Here is a 14216-nt window from a genome sequence, read left to right on the forward strand (position 1 = left end):
AGAGGTGGGGGGGATTCCCCTTATCATTTTCGATGTCCCAAGTCCGTGAGGCGTTTTCAAATATGCAGCAGGGAAGACAGTTTCCCTCTCGCCCATCGCTAACAAGGGCTGGGTCACGGACTTGGCGCTGAGTGGGATCTTGCTGTGCATAGATTGGCTCCCTCCTGCTTTGCAGGACAGCGGGGCGCTTCGGGGGGCGTTCAGAAAGGAACACACAGTCTCTCTCGCACACACTCACACAGGCATTCGAGATTCTGCAGATGCTGGAAATCTAGAGTCACACACACAAAATGCTAGAAGAATTCTGCAGATCAGGCGGCATCTATGGAGGGAATGAAGATAGCAAACCTTTAGGGCGGAGACCCTTCATCAAGTCCCGATGAGTTCCAACAGTTCTTTGTATGTGTCTCTTACATACATGGATACAGGGAGACACAAAATGCTGGAGGAGCTCAGCAAGCATCTCTGGAAAAGCGTATCGTTGATGTTTCGGGCCAAAACGTCGACAATACTCTTTTCCATCGATGCTGCCTGGCCTGCTGGGTTCCTCCAGCATTTTGTGAGTGTTGCTTGGATTTCCAGCACCTGTAGATTTTCTCATGTTTGTGACTGGACATACACAGGCATATTCGCACAGTCTCTCTCTTACACACAGGGCCACATAAACACACACACAGGCAGGAACAAACATGTCCATACTTAAATATCCTCACTCACACATATACATATGTTCACACACATTCACACACTCCAACATATGTCCATACATGTACTTACACACACACACACACACACACACACACACACACACACACACACACACACACACACAGTCAGCAAGCCACTCCCTCAAGTAACTAATAGTCTCCACACTGTATCGGTGTTTCCAAGACATTATCAGGGCTGTGAATGCCAGCGGAAAGACAGGCCCCAGGCATGTGGAACACAGCCCTTAGCCCATCCCAAACAGGAGATGGAGTTCCATTGTGATTAACAATTTCCTTGTGGCTCCAAGTCCAGAGTGACGGAATCAGGAAATGGCAAAGCCTGTGTTGAGTTAACATTAAGGAACTGGTCAGGATCCATCACACAGTGAATGATGGAGACAGATTTGTTAACAGATGCACAGTCATCAAAGATGCTTTTCTGAATAACATGTTTGGGCAGTGGACATTCCAGGAACATCCAGAAATTTATTTCCCCGAAAACAGCACACTATTCATGAAGCAAACAGTTGAGTAATGCAGGGTAACACACACAAAATGCTGGTGAAGGGTCTCGGCCTGAAACGTCGACTGTACACTTTTCCATCCATGCTGCCTGGCCTGCTGAGTTCCTCCAGCATTTTGTGTGTGTTGCTTGGATTTCCAGCACCTGCAGATTTACTCTTGTTTGGAATAATGCAAGGTATTGTCCTCAATTTCCGTACATTTATACTTTCCAAAAGTACATTTGGCCCATCTAGACAATACTGGCTCTCACAGTTATTTCATACCTTGGATTTATACAAGAAATAGGAGAAGGATTAGGCCATTTGGCCCATCAAGTCTGCTCTGTCATTTGACCAGGGCTAATTTATTTTCCCTCTCAAACCCATTCTCCTGCCTTCTCTCTGCAACTTTTGAGGCCTTACTAATCAAGAACCTGTCAACCCTTGCTTTAAATGATTTGGCCTCCACAGCCATCTGTGACAATGAATTCCACATATTTGCCACCTTCTGGCTAAAGAAATCTTTTCTCATCTCAGTTCTAAATGGACATCCTTCCACTCTGAGACAGCACCCTCTGGTCCTAGACTCACCCCACTGCAGGAAACATCCTCTCCATGCCCACTCTGTCTAAACCTACCAATATTCAACAGGTTTCAATGAGATTCCCCCCATTCTACTAAACTCCAGCCAGTGTCACAAACACTCCTCATACGTTAATGGGATCATTCTGGCAAACCTCCTCTGGGCCCTCTCCAATGCCAGCACATCCTTTCTTAGATACAGGGCCCATTACCGCTCACAATACTCCAAATGTGGTCTGAACAATGCCTTCTCTGTAACCTTAGTCTCCCCACATTCCCTTCAACTTCCCCCCCATCCCAGATTCTACCCCTAACCCACACTCTACTTAACTCCCCAACTCCGCATGTCATTGGGAAGGAATGACAGCACCCGGTGGGGTGGGGGACCTATGTGGTCACGGGGAGAACACGCAGACTTCACAGACACACATGCACATGCAGAACGCCGAGGTCGGGATTGAAATCGGATCTCTGGGGTCGCAGGATGTACGGTGCAGAGCGTTCTGACTGGTTGCATCGCAGCCTGGTGTGGGGAATCCAAGGGGGCAACAGAAAGTGACGGGGCTCAGCCAGTTCCACTGCAGGTACAGTTCTTCTCACCGAGGAACATCTACAAGAGACAACGTCCCAAGAAGGCAACACCCCTCACAGTGTCCCCCCACCATCCAGTCATGCCCTTCTCTCGATGCTGCCATCAGGAAGAAGGTACAGGAGCCTCAGGACTCACACCACCAGGTTCAGGAACAGCTATTAACCCTCAACCATCAGGCTCCTGAACGAGAGGGGATAACTTCATTTGCTCCATCACTGAACTGTTCCCACTTCAAGGGTTCTTCATCTCATGTCCTCAATATTTATTGCTTATTTATTTATTTTTTCTTTTCTCTTGTATTTGTGCAGTTAGGTGTCGCTTGCACATTAGTTGTCTGTCTGTCTTGTTATGTGCGGTCTTTCATTGATTCCTTTGTGTTTCTTAGTATTTACTGTGAATGCCCACTAGAAAATGAATCTCAGGGTTGTATATGATGACATATGTACTTTGTTAATAAATTTACTTTGAACTTTGAACAACAGCTCTGTCCCCACGGTCATCAGGTTCTTGAACCCACCTGAAAAACCCCAAGCCCTCCTCAGACTAGATTTCTATTTATCTTTCTCAGTTTTGCACTAGTCTCATTATATCCTGACCCGGATCTGGGCCGTACCCTCCAAATATCCAGACCTGCCTCTCAGTTTTTTTGCACTACCTGACTTCCCATTTTTCTATTTTCTATTTATGATTTATAATTAAAATTTTTAATAGTTATTAATTTTAACTATTTTTAATATTTAATATTTGTAATCCAGGGAATGTGAAGCGCAGAATCAAATATCGCTGTGATGATTGTACGTTCTCATACCAATTGTTTGGTGATAATAAAGTATAAATTATCCACTTTTGCTTTTTATTTTGCTCACGTGTGATTTAAGTTTAGTTAACTTGTGTTTGCCATACAGCTGCTGCAGAAAGCTAATTTCCATGACATTTAGACTCTGGGTATGAGTGCCCATGACAATAATTGGACACCACGATGGCATTGCAGTTAGAACAACACTATAGCAGTTTGGGGTGTCGGAGTTCAGAGCTCAATTCCAACCTCATGTAAGGTGTTTGTATGTCCTCCCCATGAACTGTGTGGGTTTCCTCCCAAAGTCCAAAGGTGCACTGGCTAGTAGGTTAATTGGTCATTGTAAATTGTCCCATCATTAGGCTAGGATTAAATCAGGGGTTGCTGGGTGTTGTGGCTTGAAAGACTGGTAGGGCCTGTTCCGTGTTGTATCTCAATAAATAATCTGGAACTTCTCTCAGAAGATAGAAGAGAGAGAAGGGAATAGCCACAGTGGCAGGGATCCTTGCCATACTGTCCGTCTTCTTGAAGGTGGACTGGATGGAAGGAAGCTCAGAATGGAGTTTGCTCTGGGAGTGTGGGGTCGGGCAGGTAACCTGTGACATCCAGCCGAGAGAAGATACTGACCTCAGTGTGCCTGTCCTCCCACTGGGTCTGGGGAGTTACTTAAACAGGACCTTCTCCTAGGCCAAAAACAAGACTGGAGCTGCTATTCCCCACAGACCCTTGTGACTCACACACCAAACTCTGAGGCTCTCACCCCACACAGTCCGGCACCTCAGAGCTTGTCCGTCCACAGCAGAGTGAAATTCCGATCATCTGACATTCATCACAGCACTTGCTCCTCATTGCCCCTCCCACAGCTCAGAGCTCCCTCCTCACCCCTCCATCCTCACTACCCCTCCACCAGTATGACAATCCCTCCTCACCAGTCCTCCTCGGTTCCCTCTCCTCACAGACCCTCCCACAGCTTAGAGCTCCCTCCTCACCACCTCTCCCACAGTGCAGCGCTCCCTCCTCACCTGCCATCCTCACTACCCCTCCAGCAGTATGACTATCCCTCCTCACCAGTCCTCCTCGGTTCCCTCTCCTCACAGACCCTCCCACAGCTCAGAGCTCCCTCCTCACTCCTCCAGCCTCACTACCCCTCCAGCAGTACAACAATCCCTCCTCACCAGTCCTCCTTGGTTCCCTCTCCTCACAGACCCTCCCACAGCTCAGAGCTCCCTCCTCACCCCGCCATCCTCACTACCCCTCCAGCAGTATGACTATCCCTCCTCACCAGTCGTCCTCGGTCCTCTCTTCTCACCGCCTCTCCCACAGCACAGCGCTCCCTCACCACCCCTCCCACAGCACAGCACTCCCTCCTCACCACCCCCCATCGGTCCTCTTTCCTCATTGCCCCTCCCAAAGAACAGTGCTCCCTCACTGCCTCTCCACAGCACAGTGCTCCCTCAGTACAAGCTGTGAAGTATGGTTGCACCTCTTAAACAAGGTCTAAACCAATAACCCCTTGTCTTGCCCACACGCCTACCTACGTCTACAGTTGTCCGTACGCTTGCAAAGCTTTGTCACCCTTCACGCTGAAGAAATGGAGCAGACAATCAGCTCTTGTGACAATCCATTGGTTTATTCACTGACATTGAGCAGTGATGGGGTGGGGGGTGGTGGGTGTGTGGGGAGGGGAGGATGACTCCACCCTGCCACCCCTGGAGGGTCACTAGGATTGGCTGTAACTTTGCCCATTTGTTTTGTGAAGATCACACAATGATGGGTGACAAGGATGTCAATGGGGGGTGGGACACACTTCCCTGTCTCGAGTCCCCTTGTGGGTATCAGGCGGTGGGAGGTGGAGACCACTTCATGTCAGTAGATCAGGAAGCATGAAGTTTGGATGCAATTTCTTGGAGGTCTTTTCTGTAAGTTTGTTGAAACTTTCCTGTCTGATTTTGGAGAAACTCCTGGTCCTTCCCCCAATCATGGCCCACCTCTCCCTTTGACTGATGGCCTTCTCAGTGATGGAGAGTATAAGTGACTGCATTTCATGGAACCCTGGACTTTCCTGCACCTCCATGTCTACTCAAACATGCTTTATGGATTTAGATAGAGACTGAGATGGATCGGTGCCTGCTTCTGCTTGTACAGCCCAAGTAAATGCTCCTTCCTGCACTCCCAGGCCATCTTTCCCATGGTTACCATTGGTAACTGGTGCTCCCCACTCTCCTAGGCCGCGTGTCCAAGTCCCCCATCTCTTCCCATTGACCCATTGTTTGTTCTTTCAATTCCAGGTCTTCATCGGTTTAATACGCTGTCTCGGGAGTTGGTTTGGGATACGACGATGGTGGCAAAATCCTCATGTGCATCAATCTCTCTATCCCTGCTTGATAAGGCCCCAGGATTTGTGCTCTGTGAATGCATCCCATCCTCTAAGGCACTATTCTCCCAGTTGCTGTGCATAGTCAGTCCATCCAATCTTCCCAGTCCCCATTCTCCTGTTTACTATGGGTAACTAATCTATCCCACCCTCCTGTTTACTGCGGGTAACTAAACTATCCCATCCTCCCAGTCCCCAGTCTCCTGTTTACTGTGGGTAACTAATTTATTCCATCCTCCCAGTCCCCAGTATCCTGTCTAATATGGGTAACTAATCTATCCCATCCTCCTGTTTACTGTGGGTAACTAATTTATTCCATCCTGCCAGGCCCCTATCCTCTGGTTGCAAGTATCCAATCCATCAGTTGCTATGAGGAACCAATTCATACCATTCTCCAGGCTCCATTCCCCATATTACCATGAATAACCAATCCTCCCAGAGCCCATTCCCCTGGTCTGTATGAGTCACCAAAACATCCTACACATTGGACCCCAGCCCATCTTCCCAGGCCCCATTCCCAATAAGAGTCAGTTCCAACACCCTGAAGTTTAATTCCTACCTGGTTTTGCCCATCCCTCATAACTTCTCAAGTGACCTGCCCACAAACGTCTACACAGTCTAACGGGAACAAAAATAAAACATGGTGGAGAGTTCCACTTCGGAAGATGGGCTCCAGTAGGTTTTGCACTACAGGCCTTGGAACCCAATGGAAGACCCGATTCCCTACTCTTCAGGCCTGGATGCCTTGGTGAGTTTTATCATTTGCACTGGTCAAGACCTCCTCAGTCTGTACTAGACAAATTCTGATAAAGGTCATCCCTCACAGGTTCTCAGTGAATATTAGACCTCTCAGAAAAAGCCTCTGTTAAGGAGCTGAGGGAGGTAAGGTGTGAGTAAACAGGGCAGAGCAGTTTCGGAAAATCTGCCGCATGTCCTTCACTGTGAATGCCACACAAGCAAAACTAGGTGGATTTTGACCGAGTACATCGATACACGAAGGGGTGAGCAGCCACTTCAGAGAGGGATGCCCAAAAGCAGAGAGGTCTAGGGAGGCGATGTCTGGAGAGATGGGCCAGAAGCTGGATGGTGAGAGAAGGGGCAGGAAAGGGGATTCGGAAGCAACTTGTGGAAATCTTTACCCTAGGACAGAGAAGGAAAGCTGGGAAGAAAGATATCCTGCAGACGAGTTCTGTGAGAGATCTGATGAGTTTAAGTGCCCCCCCACCCCCCATCTTGATCCTTGTGGGACTGGGGCTGGGTAAAGGCAGTGGGAAGGGGTAAGGGGAAGGGGCAGACTTTTCACTATCTCTGGTTCAGCTGGCATAGGTAGGGTTGTTCTCAACGTCACTGCCCTCAGAGACAAAATCCTCGAACGGCAGGCAGTTAAAACAGAAGCGCCTGACGTCCTTCCAGCAGATCCAGCAGTACATAGCCCCGCAGCCCAGGTTGGGGCAGTGATAGGAGGTGTTCGTGGGGCCCTCGTTGCATACCAGACACCGCTTGCGGATGAACCTCTGCAGGAAGGGGAACAGGCGGTGCAGGGTCCCAGCGAACCCACTCAGTTGCTGCCGAGGTGCGGGTGGTGGGGAAGAAATGAGCAAGTTCACTGTCTCTGGAACACCAGGTACATCCAGAAATCAGCCCACCCCAGCAAACTACCCCCTTTTCCTGCCTAAAGGGCCCTCCACACACCACCTAGTCTACATAGTCTGATCCTCCTTAATTATCCATAGTCAGTTTAAACATCACACAAACATACACACCCCTCACCAGCTTAAATACCCACCTTAATTACCACCAGCCCACATTAAACACGTTTCAATACCCACCTTAATTACCACCAGCCCACATTAAACACCAGTTTCAATACCCACCTTAATTACTACCAGCCCACATTAAACACCAGTTTCAATACCCACCTTAAGTACCATTAGTCCACCTTAAGCACCACCAGTCCACCCTAATTATCCCAGTTACTGTTAAATCTGAAATACCCTCACTAACTTGTAATTATTTACAGCTCCCTTAAATGTTACAATCAATATTAAACATTCCTGACCAACTTAAAGCCCCTCACAGTAGGTATCTATGTATCTTCATATCTTAAATACCACCAGCCTGCCTTAGTTGCTATCCTTAACTGCCCTAGATTCCAGAATCGGTTAAAGATTCTCACTGACCACCAGAAACACCCCCACTCACCCACCTAAATATTCCCCTAACCTACCTTAACAATCCACAGCTACCTTAAATTCCACAATCATATTCAGTTTAAATAGCACTACATTCAATACACTCACCAGTCCACCTTAAACACTCCAGGCCATCCTAAATGCCAATATTTCCAGCTAAATTAAATTCTGCAATTATATACACACACACACCCCACCCCACCCCACCTCCCCTTACATCAGTCAGTTAACAGTGGGGGTCCATGGCATAAAATAGGCTGGAAACCCCTGCCTTAGATAGACCCTCTGCCCATCTTAAACGCCCCTGCTCTGCAGGTTGTGAAACATTCCCACAACATTATCCACTCAAATAGCAACCCCCTCGCCTTCTCACCTCCACTTTTCCACCCACCTCAAATACCCCATGTTGACCCATCTCGAATACTCTTAACCCACTCCATTCCTCATGTATCCTGGGAAAACCCACTTCAAAAGGATCATTACTTTCCGCCACGTACCTGCTCTCTGACACACTTTAAACACAATCTTCCCCCCACCCCCCCCACCCCACTCAGCACACAGGAGTGCTCACATACACACACACACACCCTCTGTTCTCAGTTTGTATATCTACCAGAGCCAGAGCCACTGTTACTGAACCCACACACTCAGAGTCCCACTAGCCAGGCAGTTAAACAAAAATAACACATTATGTGGAACGTAAATCAACGAAACCACAGATTACAGATTTTTTAAACTAAACAGTGTAGAATATAAATATACTTGGGAGTGAATTACAAGCTGAGGTCCAATACAGAAGTTCAGGGGGTTTATATATAGAATTACAGATCTCCAGGAGCAGGTTACAGACTGGGATCTAATCCAGGGATTTAGGGGGTTTATAAGAACTTACGAGATAGGAGCAGGAGTTGGCCACCTGGCTTGTCGAGGCTACTCCGCCATTCAATAAGATCATGGCTGATCTGACCATGGACTCATCTCCACCCACCTGCCTTTTCCCCATAACCCTCAATTCCCCTACTGTGCAAAATTCTATACAACCTTGTCTTAAATATATTTACTGAGGTAGCCTCCACTGCTTCATTGGGCAGAGAATTCCACAGATTCACCACTCTCTAGGAAAAGCAGTTCCCCCTCATCTCCATCCTAAATCTACTCCCCTGAATCTTGAGGACAAGATTCTAACCTCACCTACCAGTGGAAACAAAGTTTATACTTCTATCTTATCTATTCCTTCGATAATTTTATGTTTCTATAACATCTCCTCTCAACCTTCTGAATTCTAGCGAGTACAGTCCCAGGTGACTCAATCTATCCTCAGCCTAACCCCCTCATCTCTGGAATCAACCTGGTGAACCTCCTCTGCACCATCTCCAAAGCCAGTATATCCTTCCTCAAGTAAGGAGACCAAAACTGCACACAGTACTCCAGGTGCGGCCTCACCAGTACCCTGCATAGTTGCAGCATGACCTCCCTGCTCTTAAATTCAATCCCTCTAGCAATGAAGGCCAACATCCCATTTGCCTTCTTGATAGCCTGCTGCACCTGCAAACCAACCTTTTGTGATTCATGCACAAGCACTCCCAAGTCTCTCTGCACAGTAGCATGTGCAATCCTATAGCATTTAAATAACAATCTGATCTTCCATTTTTCCTTCTAAAGTGGATGACCTCGCATTTACCAACACTGTACTCCATCTGCCAGACCCTTGCCCACTCACTTAATCTATCTACATCTCTTTGCAGACTGTCCATGTCCTCTGCACAATTTGCTTTTCCACTCAATGTAGAGTCATCAGCAAACTTAGATACACTACACTGGGTCTCCTCTTCCAGATCGTTAATGTATATCATGAACAGTTGCAGGCCCAGCACCGACACCTGCAACACACCGCTCACCACTGACTGCCAACCAGAGAAACACCCATGTATCCCAACTCTCTGCTTTCTATTGGTTAACCAAACCTCTATCCGTGCTAATACATCACCCCCAACTCTATGCATCTTTATCTTATGGAAAAGTCTTTTATGTGGCACCTTATCGAATGCTTTCTGGAAATCCAAGTAAATAACCTCCTTCTGTTCCCCTCTATCCACTACACTCATTATATCCTCAAAGAACTCCAGTAAGTTTGTCAAACAGGGCCTGCCTTTGCAGAATCCGTGCTGCATTTGCCTGATGGGTCCATTTCTTTCCAGAAGCCTTGCTATTTCTTCTTTAATGATAGCTTCAAGCATTTTCCCAACGACAGATTGCTAAACTAACTGGCCTATGATTACATGCCTTTTGCCTACATCTTTTTTATTGAACAGTGGCGTGACATTCGCCTTCTTCCAATCTGCCGGGATCTGCCTAGAGTTCAGAGAATTTTGGTAAATTATCACCAAAGCCTCAAATGTACTCTGGGATGCATTCTATCAGGGGACTTGTATATCTTAAAACCCACAAGTTGCTGAGCACTACCTCTTTAGTGATAGCTATTGTACTCTGGTCCTCACTTCCCATCGCATTCATAACATCTCTCTTTGGCATGTTAGATGAGCCCTTCACTGTGAAGACTGACACAAAATAGTCATTCAAAGCCTCAGCCATTTCCTCATTACTCAATATCAATTCCCCCTCCTCATCCTCCAAGGGACCTACATTCACTTTAGCCATCTTTTTCTGCTTTATATAATTATAAAGACTTTTACTATCCATTTTTATATTTAGTGCTAGTTTATTTTCATAATCTATCTTCCCTTTCTTTATTTTTTGCTTAGTGGTTCTTCCAAGGCTGGTTCTCCCCACCCTTACTGTCTTTGCTTTTAACTGGAATATACTTTTGTTGAGCACCGTGAAAAATCTCTTTGAAAGTCTTCCACTGTTCCTCAACTGTCCCACCATATAGGCTGTGTTCCCGGTCTACCTTATCCAACTCATCCCTCATACCATTGTAGTCTCCCTTGTTTAGGCATGACACAACGGTTTTAGATTGAACTATTGCATCCTCCATTTATATGTGAAACTCAATCATACTGTGCTCACTTTTTCCAGAGGATCCCTCACTACAAGATTGCTAATTTTACCTGTCTCATTGCACAGTACCAGATCTAAGATAGCACGTTCCTTTGTAGGTTCAGTAATATGCTGTTCAAGAAAGCTATCCCATATGCATTCTATGAAGCCCTCCTCAAGACTGCCTCGACCAACTTGAATAACAGATATAGATATATATAGAATAGCAGATCCCTGGGAGTGGGTTACAGGCTGGGATCAAATTTAGAGGTCTTGAGTATTTACATATAGAATAACAGATCCTCAGGAGTGATGTGGAGTGATCACAAGTTGAGGATAACGTTTCCTGGCCATCACTTACCCGTAGCTGCTTCTTGCGGGCCAGCATAATGATTTTTTTGCGTTGGGTCTCAGCATACGTGATCCGCTTACGCAGCCACTCATTATAGAGGAAAAGTACTCGCTTCTTCTCACGCTGTGTGGAAAGCATCCAGCAGTCGTCAGTACCCACACATGGCAGCAGACTAATGCTCTCATACCTGGCACACATCAGCACATCAAGGAGATGGGGAAGGAAGAGGCTATTCTGCCCATCCGTAATAGAGGGATCTCTGATCTACAAGTGGATAGTGTCCAATCACACTTCTGACCTGTGTCTCGTAGTTGGGGGCGGGGGGAGGTAATGAGGCAAATGTTGAGTTCATGGACAACACCATCCAGTCAAGAGGAGAGTGTCCCGTCTCACTCCTGAAGAGTGTTCCATCACAGTGTGACATTTTCTATGTACATGGGTGTGATGCTCTGGTTCACATCTTTACTGTTATGCTGTAGGTATTTCATTTTAGCAGTTCTGTAACAGCGGTCTGTTCTGCTTTCAGCCTGTTTGGGTTATTGTTGAAGATAAGGGACGGTGTAGAATGTGTGTCCGATTAGGATGCTGAAACTGGGGGGAGATTCTTTTTGGTGAGGGACACTGAGGTTGGCCTTGGGGCTTTTGTTCAGCGGGAGATGAAGAGAGAAGACGCTGGGGAGAACCGGTAATAGGATATGACCAGGTGGGAGCCACATTTGTTCAAGATGGATTGCGAGCAATATTCGGAAGGTAATGTGTGCACCCACATAGACCGAGGGACCAGCGTGTGAGTGACAGAGAAGTTCAAGATGAGCTCTAACTTGTGCACATTTGACTGCTTAATTAGAATGGGCCCTTTTCTTTTTGTTATTCTTTACTCACCCTTTAGTTAAGATGCATAAATGTAATTCCTTTAATCATATGCAGTGTACTGTTCTGTTATTTCGTGGCACTAATTTGTAGCAGGGCAGCAAATGACACAGCAGCCACACAAACCGGGGTTTGGGGTGGGAGAGCCGTCTCAATCTCACGGGTCTGACGGGACTGGAGGATTTCTTCCCTGGACTTACGCAGCCACGGGAACTGGGGGTTTCATGTGGTAAAGGCCTTGGGGTGTCCAGAGGTGTGTCACCCACAGCAGGAATTGCCATCTCCTGTAGACATGCCAATTGATCTGGTCCAAGACTGAACACAACAAAGTGGAAGTTAGGACTTGGGGCAGGAGGGCTCTGAGTGATCTGAAGTTTACAGGGATGGGAATGACTTTTACCTGACTCTTACTGGCAACCCCCCCCACCCCACAGGAAAAAGGGAGATAAAGAAGAAGAGGGAGTTGTATGAAATGTATAGGAAACAGGGGGTAAATCAGGTGCTTGAGGAGTATAAGAAGTGCAAGAAAATACTTAAGAAAGAAATCAGGAGGGCTAAAAGAAGACATGAGGTTGCCTTGGCAGTCAAAGTGAAGGATAATCCAAAGAGCTTTTACAAGTATATTAAGAGCAAAAGGATTGTAAGGGATAAAATTGGTCCTCTTGAAGACCAGAGTGGTCGGCTACGTGCAGAACCAAAGGAAATGGGAAAGATCTTAAATAGGTTTTTTGCGTCTGTATTTACGAAGGAAGCTGGCATGAAATCTATGGAATTGAGGGAATCAAGTAGTGAGACCATGGAAACTGTACAGATTGAAAAGAAGGAGGTGCTTGCTGTCTTGAGGAAAATTAAAGTGGATAACTCCCTGGGACCTGACAAGGTGTTCCCTCGGACCTTGAAGGAGACTAGTGTTGAAATTGCGGGGGCCCTGGCAGAAATATTTAAAATGTTGCTGTCTACGGGTGAAGTGCCAGAGGATTGGAGATTGGCTCATGTTGTTCCGTTGTTTAAAAAAGGATCGAAAAGTAATCCGGGAAATTATAGGCCGGTGAGTTTAACGTCAGTAGTAGGTAAGTTATTGGAGGGAGTACTAAGAGACAGAATCTACAAGCATTTGGATAGACAGGGGCTTATTAGGGAGAGTCAACATGGCTTTGTGCGTGGTAGGTCATGTTTGACCAATCTGTTGGAGTTTTTCGAGGAGGTTACCAGGAAAGTGGATGAAGGGAAGGCAGTGGATATTGTCTACATGGACTTCAGTAAGGCCTTTGACAAGGTCCCGCATGGGAGGTTAGTTAGGAAAATTCAGTCGCTAGGTATACATGGAGAGGTGGTAAATTGGATTAGACATTGGCTCGATGGAAGAAGCCAGAGAGTGGTGGTAGAGAGTTGCTTCTCTGAGTGGAGGCCTGTGACTAGTGGTGTGCCACAGGGATCAGTGCTGGGTCCATTGTTATTTGTCATCTATATCAATGATCTGGATAATGTGGTAAATTGGATCAGCAAGTTTGCTGAAGATACAAAGACTGGAGGTGTAGTAGACAGTGAGGAAGGTTTTCAGAGCCTGCAGAGGGACTTGGACCAGCTGGAAAAACGGGCTGAAAAATGGCAGATGGAGTTTAATACTGACAAGTGTGAGGTATTGCACGTTGGAAGGACAAACCAACATAGAACATACAGGGTTAATGGTAAGGCACTGAGGAGTGCAGTGGAACAGAGGGATCTGAGAATACAGATACAAAATTCCCTAAAAGTGGCGTCACAGGTAGACAGGGTCGTAAAGAGAGCGTTTGGTACATTGGCCTTTATTAATCGAAGTATTAAGTATAAGAGCTGGAATGTTATGATGAGGTTGTATAAATTGGTGAGGCCGAATCTGGAGTATTGTGTTCAGTTTTGGTCACCAAATTACAGGAAGGATATAAATAAGGTTGAAAGAGTACAGAGAAGGTTTACAAGGATGTTGCTGGGACTTGAGAAACTCAGTTACAGAGAAAGGTTGAATAGGTTAGGACTTTATTCCCTGGAGCGTAGAAGAATGAGGGGAGATTTGATAGAGGTATATAAAATTATGGTGGGTATAGATAGAGTGAATGCAAGCAGGCTTTTTCCACTGAGGCAAGGGGAAAAAAAAACAGAGGACATGGGTTAAGGGTGAGGGGGGAAAAGTTTAAAGGGAACATTAGGAGGGGCTTCTTCACACAGAGAGTGGTGGGAGTATGGAATGAGCTGCCAGACGAGGTGGTAAATG

General features: G+C 46.5%; 1 protein-coding gene across 1 annotated transcript in view; it reads right to left on the reverse strand.

Annotated features, from left to right (window-relative positions):
* Positions 1 to 6867: 6867 nt before the first annotated feature.
* dcst1 (DC-STAMP domain containing 1) overlaps positions 6868 to 14216 on the reverse strand; it is a 52560-nt gene continuing 45211 nt past the window's right edge. The window contains exons 12-13 of the mRNA XM_072251694.1: positions 11105 to 11218; positions 6868 to 7068 (exon numbers count right to left, since the gene is read on the reverse strand). Of these exons, the coding sequence (XP_072107795.1) occupies positions 6868 to 7068; positions 11105 to 11218 (315 nt within the window). The remainder of the gene's footprint in view (positions 7069 to 11104; positions 11219 to 14216) is intronic.

Source organism: Mobula birostris, chromosome 2, assembly GCF_030028105.1.
Source record: "Mobula birostris isolate sMobBir1 chromosome 2, sMobBir1.hap1, whole genome shotgun sequence".
NCBI lineage: Eukaryota > Metazoa > Chordata > Chondrichthyes > Myliobatiformes > Myliobatidae > Mobula > Mobula birostris.